The sequence below is a fragment of the Equus quagga genome, chromosome 3 (genome assembly GCF_021613505.1).
Source record: "Equus quagga isolate Etosha38 chromosome 3, UCLA_HA_Equagga_1.0, whole genome shotgun sequence".
Classification (NCBI taxonomy): domain Eukaryota; kingdom Metazoa; phylum Chordata; class Mammalia; order Perissodactyla; family Equidae; genus Equus; species Equus quagga.
In genome coordinates, this window is record NC_060269.1 from 69,575,592 (window position 1) to 69,590,409 (window position 14,818).

General features: G+C 54.2%; 1 protein-coding gene across 5 annotated transcripts in view; it reads left to right on the forward strand.

Moving 5' to 3' along the window:
* Positions 1-10,957, forward strand: part of DOK2 (docking protein 2) — an 11,864-nt gene extending 907 nt beyond the window's left edge. Inside the window, exons 1-7 of one of the 5 annotated variants that reach the window (XM_046655560.1) lie at positions 140-488; positions 854-928; positions 5,585-5,653; positions 7,508-7,887; positions 8,129-8,216; positions 9,142-9,326; positions 9,818-10,957. In XM_046655560.1, the coding sequence (XP_046511516.1) occupies positions 5,635-5,653; positions 7,508-7,887; positions 8,129-8,216; positions 9,142-9,326; positions 9,818-10,438 (1,293 nt within the window). In that variant the 5' untranslated portion in view covers positions 140-488; positions 854-928; positions 5,585-5,634 and the 3' untranslated portion in view covers positions 10,439-10,957. The other 4 variants (XM_046655561.1, XM_046655558.1, XM_046655562.1 and 1 more) reach the window with 4 other exon arrangements.
* The last annotated feature ends 3,861 nt before the right edge of the window (positions 10,958-14,818 follow it).

Consider the following 14,818-nt stretch of genomic DNA (forward strand, 5'->3'; position numbering starts at 1 on the left):
GGCGTATGGCCGCTCGGCTGCGCAGGCCCCGCGCCCGGCGCCGCGGTTGGAGAATGCGCAGCGCCGCTGGGACGGCGTAAGGGCGCGGGCAACGTCAGCGGCCGGCGGCGCGGGGGCGGGGGCGGAGCGCGCCCGGAGCGCCGAGGGGGGCCGGCGAACAAAGCTTTGTTTACATGGGTTTTAAAGGGGCCGCGCGCTCGGGCGGGCAGGCGGGCGGGCGGGGGCGCTGCCGTTGCTCGTTGGCGTGGAGAGGCTTCCTGGAGGGGGACCGGGACCTGTCCCCGCCCAGAACCCGCACCTGGTGGAGTCCTGTCTCCCGAGTGTACTTCCCACTGGCTCTGGCCACCCTCGCTGCCCACCCGCGGCCGCACGACTGCTGCAGCACCACACGCTCGAGGGACCTTCCGACGCGCCCGCTACCGATGGCCCCCCTCAGGATGCTGGCATTCTTTACTTTCCAAAACGCTGCCGCCGGCCCCCGTATTGATGTTAGTGTCTTTCCAGCTTTCCGCTTCAGTGGACAAGGACCATTGCTCTTGTCCCAAATAGTGACTCCTTGTTTTCATGTCTAACCTTTTCTTCTCCATAAACATTCATGGAAATAGCCGCCAAATAGTGGTGGTGATGGAAACATGTAGAAGGCACAGTTCCAATCTTGCCAAATAGGTTGCTACCTTAACCAGTACTCTAGGCTGCCTCCTGAGAGGGGTCAGATGCTGGGAGAGGTGGCCGTGGTGGGGAGAGGTAAAGGGGTTTTAGGACCCCTGGGCTCAGTCGGAGTGGGAAAGCCATCCCTCTGGGTCAGATGAGGTCAGTCCTTCCCTGCTAAGGCCAATTCCCTCTTTCCCACCAGGAATTGCCGTTGTTAGATAATGCCGGTTCCTGTTTTCCATTGGATTCCACTCTGGCTTCTAATCAAGGCCCCCAGGTTAGATTTTCGCTGATTCTGAGAGTATTGGTTGTTTGAAGTTTGCATTGACTGGGGGTTACCATGTGCGATGGAAATGAAATGGTAGTGAATTACACACTTTCTGTTATGAATGGAGTGGACTGGTGCTCAACATTCGTTTCAACCTCCTTCCCCCTCCTAGCGTGTCTTCCTGGTTTGCAGAGGTAGGACACCTAAAAACTACATTACCCAGACTTCCTTGCAGCTGAGGTTTTGTAATCAAAGTCAGCTCTGCCGGTTAGGTTCACTCAAAGCAGATTTTCGAGGCAGAAGCTTTTGACTGTTGTTTCTGCAAGCCCAGACCTGGAGATGTTGTGGTTTTCTTGGTTTTGTCATGTCTGTTTTTTCTAACAACCCTTCAGTGTCCAATCATTAGCTCCCTGAGTGTATGGAGCAGAGACGGTGGGTCAGGGACATCCTGAGTGGCATAGCAGCTACAGTGGGAGAATCTCGGAGTCACAATTGCAGTGGCAGTCTTCCCATTCCCTGCTTGCCTGATTGGGTAGAGGTAACAGCTTCCTGTGGGCCAGGCCGAGATCCACAGCCCAAAAATCCTCCTCCCCACACTTGTGTCTCCGTGTATCTTCCCCTTCTCAGTAAATGGTACCACCATTTACCCAGTTGCTCAAACTAAAAACCTAGGAGTTATCTTGACTCCTCATGTCTCAACAGTCCCCCACATCCAGTCCACCTGCAAGTTCCATTTAATCCAAATCTAATACACACCCAAATCTGGCCACCTCGTTTCATCTCCGCTGCTAACACCCTGGACCAAACCACTGTTGACGCAAATAATCTGTAATTCACCTATAAATCAAAATTGGAGTGAGTTTATTATGACCCAGAGTGAGGATTATGACCCGGGGAGGCCTTAGAAGGCATTCCGGAGAAGCTTGAGTTTCAGTACAGTCTTATATCTTTTTAGAACAAAGAACATACGTTGAACACACCCAGGATACATTTCCATCAAAATTTCAAAGAGGGGGCCGGCCCAATGGCTGTGGCAGGCGTCCCACATATGAAGTAGAGGAAGATGGGCACGGATGTTAGCTCAGGGCCAGTCTTCCTCAGCAAAAAGAGGAGGATTGGCAGCAGATGTTAGCTCAGGGCTAATCTTCCTAAAAAAAAATAATTTCAAAGAGATATTCAGTTGCAAATTAGCAGGTCAACCTAGATGTCAGGAAAGGGACTAATCCGGATGTTACCAATAGGGCATTACAGATACTGGCATAGGAGGGGAAGTTTGCATTCCTATCTGAAGAGAGTGCAGTCTTTACTTTAATGGTTAAGCAGATGGACCATGTGTGTTTCATAGACCTCAAGTCAGGCTTGTTAGTTCAAGCTGAATCAGCTTTGAACTTCAATAGTTACCCCATGTACCTCAATGTGTGACAGTCTCTGGTCACCACCATCACATTTCTCCTGGGCTCTGGAAATAGCTTCCTAACTAGTTTCCTTGCTTCCTATATTGCCCTTCAATAATCTCTTCTCCATACAAGTGCAGAACATTCTTTTAAAATCATAAATCAGATCATGTATGCCCCCGCTTAAAAACCTTTAAGTGGCCTCCCATTGCATTTATTTATTTATTTATCTGTTTATTTTTTTAAAGATTGGCACCTGAGCTAACAACTATTGCCAATCTTTTTTTTCTTTTTCCTGCTTTTTCTCCCCATATCCCCCCAGTACGTAGTTGTATATTTTTATTTGTGGGTCTTTCTAGTTGTGGCATGTGGGACGCTGCCTCAGTGTGGCCTGACCAGCGGTGCCATGCCTGAGCCCGGAATCTGAACCAGCGAAACCCTGGGCCGCCAAACCAGTGCGTGAGAACTTAACCACTGGGCCACAGCGCTGGCCCCTCCCACTGCATTTAGAATACACTCCAAATCTTGCTGTGGCCCAAGAGGCCATGTGATCTGACCTCATCTCTACCATGCTTCCCTCTTGCTCACAATGCTCTGGTCATTCTGGCCTTCTTGCACTTCCTCACATCCAAGGTCATCCTGCCTCAGGGCCTTTGCACTTGAAGTAACTTGTGCCTGGAATATTTTTCCCTCAGAGCTTTAAGTGGCTGTTTCCCTGCTGTCATTGACTTCTTCTTCTAATTTTTTTTTTTTTCTGGGGAAGATTAGCCCTGGGCTAACATCTGCTGCCTATCCTCCTCTTTTTGCTAAGACTGGCCCTGAGCTAACATCTGTGTCCATTTCCTCTACTTTATGTGTGGGACGCCTGCCACAGCATGGCTTGACAAGTGGTGCCCTGTCTGCACCTGGGATCCGAACCGATGAACCCTGGGTTGCCGAAGCAGAACGCGTGAACTTAACCGCTGCGCTGCTGGGCTGGCCCCGTCATTGACTTCTTCGTTCTGGTGTTATCTCCTCAGACAGACTTTTCTTACCACTGTCATACTTATAGCATTGATCACTGTCCAAAACTATTTACTACATATTTACTCTTTTCATTGTCAGAGTCTCCAACTAAAAGTAACCAGAATAAAACAGGGATTCTGTCTGTCTTGTTTATGCCATGTGCCTACTGCCTCCGCACAGAGTAGATGCTCAACAAATAATTTTTGAGTTAATTAACTTCTTTATATCTCAGTCTCATTCTAGGGTGCACGTGGGGCTCATATGAGAGCATAAAGCATTTGAAGTGTTATGTCAATGTTAAGGAGCATAATTATGATGTTATATTATAAGACCTTTCTCTCTGAGAGTTTCCAGAACTGGGTTCTCTTTTTACTTGGTACCGGGAGAAGTGATACACTTAATGGAGAATGGATGAGGACTAGGAATGAAACTCAAGAGACTGGTGGTGTCGTCCCTCTCCTACAGTCAGCAACCACTGTACAGGGGCCGGCCGGGATGGGATCTTTTCTGACCCCGCTTGCTGATTTCTTTGTTCAGTCCTTGATCCTTCTCAGGCCCATGCCGGCTCCTAACCCATTCTATATCTTCTTTCCTGTGGTGTGCCCAGAGCTGCCCTTTGGGTAGCTGCCCCCAACTGTCCATCGTTTGGGGGTTACCTAATCTCCACGCTTGCCCAAGGAATCAGACACAGTCTCTTTTTTTTGCCCCCCGAGCAATCTCACAAGCCCTTTTATGTTAAGGATGTAGTTGCTAATCCCTGGTGAGAGTGGTAACAAAAACTTGTAAAGTTCTGGGATCTGTGGTCTCTGGTCTGTATGGTTCCTAACTTCTGCTGAGAGAAACCATTTTAATGGAAAGGATCTTGGTGGCTTCTATTGAGGCACAAGCGGGGTGTGGGGTGTCCCTTCCCTTCCAATAAAAGCAAAGAGAAGGCAAAGGGCACCCCACACCCGACTTGTGCCTCAGCATAAACCACTGAGACTCTCCTTTATGTTTTCTCTTCCCATCATTGGTGCTGGGTAACCCAAGGGCCTGTGAATCTCTACCCCTCTGCTGTGCCTTGGAACTTTGTCTTCTGGGTCCCAGCTCACAGGGTTCACCTGTGGCCAGGCAGAAGGTACTGGGGTTAGTACCTCCACTGCAGGGACCCCACAAGTCCTGCCAGGGAAAGTGGGAGGTGCCTTGAAGGGTGTCGCCCATAGTACACTCCTGCTGCCGTATCTTCTGCAGACAACAGCCGCAGGAGGAGAACTTCTCCTGCTACCACAGGCAAAGGTTGGTATGGGGGTGTTTGGAATACTGGGGCCCAGGCCTCCAGGTTTAAACAGCTTTCAAGTAATCTGGTAAGCTCGGGTGCCCCCCTGTGGTTCCAAGTGGAATGTGCCTAGTTTCCCTTAGGGGAAAGGCATCAGAGTGTGGGGGGAACTTCCTTTATTTCAAAGTGAGGTCTGGCCCGCCCATCAGCAGTATCAGCATTTCAGGTCCCGCTCCAAACGCACTGTATCAAAATCTGAACTTTGAACAAGATCTGTACATTAAAGTTTGAAAGGCATTGCTCTGGCAGCCCCTTCTCTTTTCATTCTGTAAGGAGATGCTAATGTTGGCCAAAGACCACACAGCTTCCAACATTGCCTCTCCTTAGGAACTAGAGAGATGGGATAGGCTGCATCCCATGTCCATACTCCTAACCATTTCCCAAGGAGTTTTTCCCACACCAGCATCCTTGGTTTTCCCTTCGTCTCTGGATCATCTTGTTCCGATCCAGGCAGCAGGGCTGAGGGCCGTGACTCAGCCTTCTCCTCCCAGAGCTCGTAACATGCATCTTTTAAAGTTGTGTTGGTAAAGCACAGGGCATGTACAGCAGAAAGGCTGATTGATGCACTGCCCTGCTCTCCTTCCCAAGACACCCAAAGCCCGGTGGTGGAGGAAACTGCCTGGTTACATAAGCACCCATTGTGGGGTTACCCCGAGAGTGCTGGTCTGATTCTCTGGTTCCCCCAACATTCTGCACCATGCCTCCATCAGATTCTCTCAGTTCTTCTCTAAACCTTCTGGCTTTAAGTTCCCTATTCTCTGAGGAACCTAGATTTCCCCAAATCAATGGATCTTCTCGCATGGAGTCTGGATTCCACTTAGGTGCCAACAACACAAAGACTGTTGAATTGAAGATAAGGAGCCCTGGTACTTCCCCCTTTGCCCCTACCAGCCCTTCAGCCTCAGGGGAGTGGCAGCCAGGTGCATTCATACCTGCCCTTCTTTCTTCCAGAGATAGATGGTGTGGCTGGTGACAATGTGTGCCTGGAAACTCTGATCACTATGAAGCACTTTTGTTTTGGTAACTATGAAACTTTTTTTTCAAATATAAGAGATTGCTATTGAAAAGATAATCTCCAGATGAGACTCAAGTGTCTTTATAATGCTCACAGGGCTGCAAAGGAGGAGAACCCCAAAGGTTTAAATGTGTTCTAGGAGCATAGTATGTTTAGTGTGAGGATGTTCGTGTTTCTAGAATCTCAAGGAGGTGATGTAAGTGTCTGTTGTCGTCAGGGGCAGGGCGTGCTCCTGCCAGCGGAACAGTTGCAGCAGTGTGTGTGAAAGTGGTGAGCTCTGTCTGCTGTGTCCTGTGTGCTGGGCCAGTGTGTGTGGCTCAACTCTTACTGAGCTGAGAGACCTAGGTTCGAGTTTGGTGGCTTTGAATATGTTCCTCAGACCTTTCTGAGCCTCAGTCTCTTCATTTTTAAATTAGGGAGCTGAGCTGGTTGATTTTTAAGTTCTCTTCCAGCTGTGTCATGCTAAGCATCCAGTGTGAGCATGGGGGCCTTTTGCTATTGGTTTTACTGTTGAATTTGGTTACTGGGTCTCTTTGTTCCTGTGGCTCAGCCATTCTTTGTAGGTGACTCCTTAGCCAGCTTCTGACCTGAATTGTTTCTCACTGAGGAGCTGGAATTTGCCTTTTTGTAAATTATCTCTTACTCACTGAAAATGCAGGAAGCTTGAGTGTGAAACTCACTCATCAAACACACACACACACACACACACACACACACAGAGCAAGAAACCACAGGGCCTATCGGCCTGTCGTCATCAAGCAGACTAGAATAGTGCAGAAAACTCTGGGCAGAGAGGAAATGAACTTGAGAGAAGGGGGAACACACGGCAGAGAGGAGAGAAGGCGGGCAGGAGGGGCAGGAGAGAGCTGTGGTGCGGGCCGCGATGGTGAGAGGATGGGAGAGGCGGCCGTGAAGCAGGGCTGCCTGTTCCTCCAGCAGCAGCAGACCTTCGGAAAGGTAGGAAGAGCGAGGCTGCGCAGGGCTGGGCCGAGGGGCTGGGGCTGCAAGAAATTCCTGAGGAGGAGGAGAGGAGTGTCCCCCGCATGTTTCAAAACTCTTATGGGATGGCGGGCATTGGGACATCCATCAGGTTAGACCCAGAGCTCTGGCTTGGGAGGGCTCTTTGCGTAGCAGCCATGGGCCTGGGCCTGCCGGGCAGGCCCCACACTGTGCTCTGTGCTGACAGCTCTTCCCCTGGGAGGGGGCCTGTCTCTTGCCTCTCTTGCTCTGCGGTAACTTCTTCTCATGGGATGCCCTGGAAGGGAATGGAAGGAGCAGTGGAGGGGACAATTTGGGGTTGTGGTGGAGGTTCCTTCTCTCCTGCCCTGGTGGGGTGCGTCAGCCTGGTGTTAAACTTGAGCTGGAGTCTCCCGGAGCCAGGGCCCCAGCGTGTCCAAACTCCTCTTCCTCCTCAGCCTCTGAATGAGGAAGTCCCCCTTCCCTCAGCTGGCCCGGACCAGCGCTCCTCTCTCCCTTTCTCTCATGGCCCAACCTGTCAAGGGGTGAGGTGGAAGGTTCAGGAAGGTCGACCGAAGCTCCTGGAGACAGGGCCTTCTGTGGGCCCACACACAGAACAAGAGTGAGGGTCTCCAGCTGGGCCCCCCACTGCCCTCCTCAGCCCTCCGCTGGGCTGCAGGGGCTCAGGCTCTTGGCCTCTCCTCTTCTGTCTCGTGAGTCAGGCTGGCTTCTGTGGGGCCTGGTCGGGCCTCCTCTTCTGCCGTTGGCAAGCTCTGTGCTGTCAGCGCGGCCTCGGGCTGGGTTGCCTGCAGCTGACCTCAGTTATTTCTAATTATTCTGTCTGCCTCCTTGGGTCTCCTGTGATCTTTACCTCTTTCTCCACTCCCGGGTTGCTGCCGCAGTCCCTCTCTCATGGTCCCTGCTCTCCCCTTTGCTCCCCGTGTCCCGATCTCTGGGCGGCTGCCTCTCGGCACCCTGTCTGCCGTACACCTGGGCTCAGAAGTGGCGCCGGTTCGGGGCTGTGCTGTATGGAGGGTCGGGCTGCGCTTTGGCCCGGCTGGAGCTCCAGGAAGGCTCGGAGAAGCTACGCCGGGGAGAGGCCGCCCGGAGGGTGATCCGCCTCAGTGACTGCCTGCGGGTGGCCGAGGCTGGTGGGGAGGCCAGCAGCCCCCGGGACACCAGCGCCTTCTTCCTGGAGACCAAGGAGCGCCTGTACCTGCTGGCAGCCCCTGCTGCAGAGCGTGGCGAATGGATGCAGGCCATCTGCCTCCTGGCCTTCCCTGTGAGTCATCCTCGGGTGCAGAAAGGGCGAGGGGGGGTGGGGGAGTGGGGGCACTAGATACTTCCTGTGGGCAGGTGTTATAAGAGCCAAGGTCTGGATGCTGGGCGTGGTTCGCTGGTGGGAGGATCCCAATCCAGAATGCAGACAGGGGACGCAGGCTGAGTGTGCCCTGAAAGAAACCCTGGGCCAGAGGTGGGGCTTGGGATTGGTGACAGTGCTGAGAGCGGGGCCTCTTCCTCAGGGCCAGAGGAAGGAGCTGTCGGGGCCAGAGGGGAAGGGCAGCCAGCCCTGCATGGAGGAGAACGAATTGTACAGCAGCGCGACCACAGGTGAGGGGGGCTGCCTGTTCTGCCGGTGTGCTCTCCCCAGGGCGTGGTGGGGAAGAGGTGTGGGCCAGCCAGCTGCTGGCCGAGTCTTCCTGCCTTGCGGTTGCCCCCAGACTTGGCCAGCCGCCTTATCAGCTGCTCTGCATCACTTCCGGGCACGGCCCAAGGTAGGGGAGCCTGGCCTGCCTTGAGTGTCAGTCCTTCACCCTTGGCTCACTCCCTCTTGCCCTGGCCCTGCTGGTGGGAGAGGGTGAGGCTGTGGGGTCCGGGCGAAGGTGCTGCTCCTGAACTCTCCCTTGTTGGGACCTGAGTAATTGTCTGAAAAAAGAGTGGTTTTCTTTCTGTCGATTTAAGGTGTCCTGTGGCAAAGGAGCTTTTTGCTGACGAGGCATCCCCCTCTTGCAATCTGTCTAGCCCTCTGGGTGCGTGCGTGTGTGTGCATGTGTGTGTGTGTGTGTGTGTGTGTGTAGCAGGTGGACACAGAGGGACATCTAAGCTCCACCTCTGGTGTGGAGGGCAACAGACAGCATCAGAGTGGGAGGGGAGGCTGTGAGCTGGGAGGCAGGGTCAGCGCACCTGCAGCTGTGACAGGGATTGGGAGGCGTCTGGTTGGGGTGAGAGATGAGATGGAGAAGAAAAGGCTGTGGCTCTGGCAACAGGGGCAGGAAGGATGTGGGCATGGGGTTGGGGTGCATGTGGCTAGGGCATGATGCCTACTAGGGTAGGGGGTGGAGGTACTTGGCATTTTGGGGAGTATAACCCAACACAGAGAAGCTCAGCCTTCAAGATGAAGGCTGCAGGGTCATGGGCACAAGCATGGCATGCAGAATTCTAGAGACTTCTGCACACTCATTTAGAGCAGGGTAGTTGACGCAGGCCAGCCGTTTCCCATTGACTACCTTCTCCTCCTCTCCCCTCTCCTCCCCAGTGGCCCCCCGCAAGGAGTTTGCTGTGACCATGAGACCCACAGAAGCAAGCGAGAGGTGCCGGCTTCGGGGATCCTATACTCTCCGTGCTGGGGAGAGTGCCCTGGAGCTGTGGGGCGGCCCTGAGCCGGGCACCCAGCTGTATGACTGGCCCTACAGATTCCTGCGGCGCTTCGGGCGTGACAAGGTGAGCAGGGGCCGCAGTGGGGCAGGTTGAGAGAAAGGAAGAGTTATGAGAGAAAAGAGATTGTCAGGGCAAGGGGGACCCCAAAGGAAGAGAGAATGGGAGGAGGAGGGAAAGCAGCCAGCCAAGGGGATGGAGAGAGACCCAGGGGAAGGAGAGTGAGAGCGTGTGAGAAGGGGAGAGAAGAGGGAGTGGAGGTGAGGAAGGAGGAGATGAGAAGAGGTAGAGAGAAGATAGAGGGGTAAAGAGCAGCTGACGTTGTTGAGGACGGACTATGTGCCAAGCTCCGAACTTGAGTGGATGGGAGTGAGAATGAAGGGAGAGAAGGGAGATGAGAGAGAACTTTGCTTGTAAGGAAGAAACATGGAGGGAGGGGAAATGGGTTCCCAGTGGAGGGAAGTTGGAGTTGATAGGTTTGTGGTTGGGAGCTGGGTCCGGGAGAAGCAACCCCGCCCTCTGGCCTGGCCAACATCTCCCTTTCCTCCTCCACACAGGTTACCTTTTCCTTTGAGGCAGGCCGGCGCTGCAGCTCAGGAGAGGGCAACTTTGAGTTCGAAACCCGGCAAGGCAATGAGATCTTCTTGGCCCTGGAAGAGGCCATCTCTGCCCAGAAGAATGCTGCCCCTCCTGGGCTCCAAACGCAGCCAACCACAGTCCCTATGGTGCTGCCCCAACCGGAGAGCCCCTACTCCCGGCCCCATGACTCACTGCCACCACCATCGCCCACCGTCCCACTGCCAGCGCCCCAGCCACGGGGCCCGGAGGGGGAATACGCAGTGCCCTTCGATGCGGTGGCCCGTAACCTGGGGAAGAGCTTGAGGGGCATCCTGGCGGTTCCTCCCCAGCCCCCCGTTGACCCTCTGTACGACAGCATTGAGGAGCACCCACCCCCGCAACCTGACCACATATATGATGAGCCTGAGGGAGTGGCTGCCCTGTCCCTGTATGACAGCCCAAGGGCGCCCCGGGGTAAGGCCTGGAGGAGGCAGGCCCAAGCTGATGGGGACCCCAGTGGCCTCAAGCATGTCTACCCAGGGGGGCAGGACTTTTCTTCCTCTGGCTGGCCACAGGGAACCGAGTATGACAATGTCATACTTAAGAAAGGCCCAAAGTGATGGTGGGGGGGCACTGAAGAGATGTGGACCTCATCAAATGCCAGTGCAGAGGGGGTCCAGTACACACGGGGAGGGAGTTAAAGGCTGGTGAGAGGAGTGGGAGCGGGAAGGCAGGTCTCCCATCTGGTTTCTGCTGGTGACCCCTCCTGCCGCTGCATGCCACGAACCTCCCTTTGCCCCTTCTGGAACCCTAGGCTTGGTTTGCCCTCATGTGGGGTCGAGGAACTGCCCCTCCCAAGCCTGCTGCATGAGTCACCATCCCAAAGCAGGAATAGTGCCCCAGGAGACCCACCCTCCTCCTGCTCCTTTTCCACTTCCTCTTCTTTCTTTCCTCGGCCAAAAGGGAACCTTGGGCGTTGAGAGCCCAGGACAAAAGGAAGTCAGCAAAGCACCCTGGTTCCCTGGCTCCTGCAGGCCTCCTGCCCCATGACGTCCCCTGAAGGGGACAGCCCTGGCTGCTGGCACCCAGGAGGCGGGCTGCAGCTTTCTGCAGGTTTGGGACTTCTCTGTGGCATTAAACATTTCTGAAATATTCTTGTGTGGTGTGAGTGCTGTTGGGGGGGGGATGGACAGCTACAGCCCTGCTGAGGGTGAACGCTCCAACTGACACCGCCTCAGACAACTGACAACGCTGACACCTCCTCTCCCAGCAGCAAGGTCCTATCTGGGCCTAGGCTGGGTCCCAAGCATCTGTCCACAGAGTTGGAGGTCTGTGGAAGTCAGGACACCCCAGGAAAGATGTTCAAGTGTCTCTAACCCTTTGTTAGTGTAGGGTCAACTCCAGAAAAATAGTAGGGCAGCCGTGTGTGTGTGTGTGTGTGTGTGAAATGCTGGACTGGAAGAGAGGAAAGAGTTGGCAGTAACTGAACCTCCTGTGCCCTAGAAATGGGACCAATCCCACTCAGTCCCTTGCCTTCCCTGAGACTTGCCCTCTCTGTACGAGGGAGTTCCACCATGTGGGCTCTGAGAACGCTTCCGGCTTTGTAACCCTCCGGAGGCCCTTGTGTCTGTTTCCCCCAGGCCAGGCTCTGTGCCCTGTGCTCTCTCCTCTCATCAAAACCTGCTTTCATGGGAAGGTACATCAACGCATCTCTGCTATCAGCCAGTTCGGCTGATACTACAGAGTGCTGTTCTCAAGGCTCCAGATGCCCTGGCCTCAGGATGCTCCCAGCCAGAAGGGGCTGAGACGAGGGCACCGATGTCTACCATGAGAAGGGGACAGAAGTGCCACCAGAGGTGAATCAGGATGCTGGAGTTCAGAGGAGATAATTGTTCACTGGGGGCTGGAGAAAGGCTTCATACTGAAGGTGGCTTTTAAGGTGGACCTTCAAGGGTGGGGAGGAATTCCTGAAGACTAAGGGGGTGTGAAGAGAACATCTGGGAGGAAGACAGTGTGTGAGTGGAGGTGTGGGGGAGGGTGTCGTGCTCAGGCAAGAGCTTTGCGTTCAAAGTGGAAGGAACGTGGGGAGCCTTGTTGGGAAGGCAGATTCCAACCATGGTGTGGAGGAATTTGTACCTAATTAGAAGAGAAGGAGCAGCAAGGCTTTTGAGAGGAGAGTCCCTAAGAGCTGAGCATTGGGGCAACAACCCCGACAGCACTGTGGAAAGGGACGGGGAAAGGGCGGGTCAGGGGCCCAGTTGGAAGGGGGTGTTCAGAAGAGACCTTGTAGAGATAGGGCCTGCAGATCTTGGAGTTGTACTGGATGTGGAACAGAGAGAAACAGGGTTTCTAGAGAGACTCAGCTTTGGGGAAGAGGGTGAGCTGAGTTCCTGACGTGTCGAGATGAAGATGGCTTTGCTCTGGCCAGCCAGAGGAGTCCTAAAAGCCGCCGGAAAGGCCCTCTGGAGCTCGCTAGGGAGGGGATGAGGTAAGGCTTATCGATGCGCAATCTGTGCTGTGATGGAGCTTCTATCTTGTCCAGTGCCTTTACCCTTATTAATGGAGTTTGAGGCGACGAGTGAGCAGGCTAGAGGGGGCGGGGGGGCTTCTAGGAACACTGCCTCTTTTGTCTGGGCCATAGGGCTGCCCTTGCTGCCACCATCAGTCCCAGCCCCAAAATACACTGGAGGCAGGAAGGCCTAAGGCCACTGAGGTTTCAATCCTTCCCCTCTCCAGGTGAGGGGTGGCAGCTGGGGGACTCTTAGGCCAAGATGCCACATTTCTGATTTCTGTCAGCAGTGCCTGAGGTGGACGTCCCAGCCCAGCCCAGCAGGGGGCAGTGTTAGGCTGTGGAAAAGGCCGCTGGGGGCTTCGCCACTGCCGGGTTTGGGGGCTTGGCTCTGAAGAAGGCAACTGAAATGCTTACAATCCAAAAGAATGGAGGATAATTTGAGGAACGTGCATTTCAGAGCTTGTCCCTTCGGATCCCCAGAAGCCCGCTAGGAGATCTGTGGACCCTAAGCTGAAAATTGCTCCTCTCCTCCCTTCTCTCCTCCCGCTGGAGATCCAGGGACTTCTAAGTTCTTGGTTCTGATGTTAAGTTTGCTGGAAAGTGGAAGTGGTAGATTGGGGCCTTAGGGAAAGGTGGGGTGAGGGCTAGTGGGGAGGGGAAGTGGAACATTTGGGGAAGTGGGGAGGGGTAATGAAAGTCCTTGAGACAGTTGTCGAGGATGCTGACCATGCTATCAGAGTCCCTCAAGAAGACATGACCGGGCGCGTGGGTCATCCTGCACAGAACTGTCAGCCAGTGCCAGCGCAGCCAGCCTCAACCACACCATCACCTGCAACATGTGCATCGTTCCTTGGTTCACATGGTGTACCAGCCCCACCAGAGCTGGGGGCCAGGAGGAATGACACAGACCTGTCCCCACCTCATGGAGCTCACATGCATGTAGATGTTTACTGAATGGATTCACGAAGATGTGAGTCTTGAGATCAAGCTCCTCAAACAGAAACAGAGGCAAAGCTCCCTTTGAAGTGTTTCTATGCCACCCTGCCTGTCAAGGGGCAAATTCATAGGTAAGGAAACAGACTGGTCTCAAAGGGGACAGGGCAGTTGTAAGCTCAAGTGACAGTTCCACCAAAAAGGGGTCTTTCGGCTCCAGGGTCTGCTACTTGGCAGCTGTTGACACCACAACATGCTCTGCTGTGACCAGGACACTTAGAACTGCTGTTATTTGCTAATTATTATGGAGAGGTGACATCAAGGCGGGTGAGAGCGACGTTATGATGGTGGCCAGCATGGAGATGTGTGCATGGTTCATATGACTGAGTGGTGCACACGCAGCACACTATTTCATTCTTCCTGCTGCTTCTCTCCTCTCTCTTGCCTCCCTTTGTATTCTCCTTTTCCAGAGCATATGAGTGTGTGTATGTGTGTATGTGTGTGTGTTGGCCTGTGGTCCACCCTTATAAGCTGCTCCCAGGCTTATGGCGGGGTGGCCAGGGCCCCCTGGTGAGTTCCCTCTGTAGAGCGTCAGAATATAATAAGGCCCAGATTGCCTGGCCTCTCTGCTCACTCAGATTCCTCCCTGATGGCTGCACTCAAGCTGTTGCTGCCACCACCTTTCAGCCGTGATGCTAACCAGCCTTCTGCCTCTTGCCTCATGGGCGCTGATTCAATTAGCCAAGGTGCCTACCTCCTGCAAGGGCCATTTATAAAATCAACTGGGCAGCTGGAGGCCTCAGGAAGGGTGGGGCTGGGAAGCAAGGGGGGAGGTCAGTGAGCTGGGAGGGGGAGGTAGAGGAATGGGGGTCTGGGAGGGGTATCTGATCCGATCAGCCATCGGGCTGGCTTCCCCCTAGCAGGCAGCTGTCCATCACTGCCCTGCTCCAATCCTCAGCTCCCAGGCTGATCTGATGCTGGCCAGCATGGAGCAGGGCCCATCCATCTCCAGGCTCTGGCTAGGCCTGCCTCTCTCCTCCTTGCCTCCCTCCCACGTCGGGAGCCCTCTTGACACCGGCTCCTGAATCCCGGAGCCAGAGGTAGTTGGTGTGTTTGGGAGGGGAGTGGATGGGAGAGCACTGTGTTCTGAGGGCTTCGCTGGGGAGCTGGAGTCCCAGAGCTGGCTTAAGTGATCCTGTGACTTGCACCCCAGGGCAGGTTCGGCCAGGGCTTTCAGGCGTCTGGTCAGAGAGGGCTGGGCGGGGCTGGAGTGAAGGCGTGCCTGAGGGGCAGCAGTGGCTAGGAGAATAAGAATGTCCTGGAGTTTGCACAAACTGCTTGGGGGCAGTTCAGTGGGCACACAGATTGTAAACTGACTACCTGGGTTCAAATTCTGGTTCTGTTACTTGCCAGCTGTGTCTTTGGGCAGCTGCTCTGTGCATCTGTTTCCACGTCTGTAAAATGAAGATAATAATAATATGTTTCTCAGAGGCTTGTGGTGAAGACTAAGTGAGTGAATAAACGCACAGCTCCTAGAACGATGCCAGGCACACAC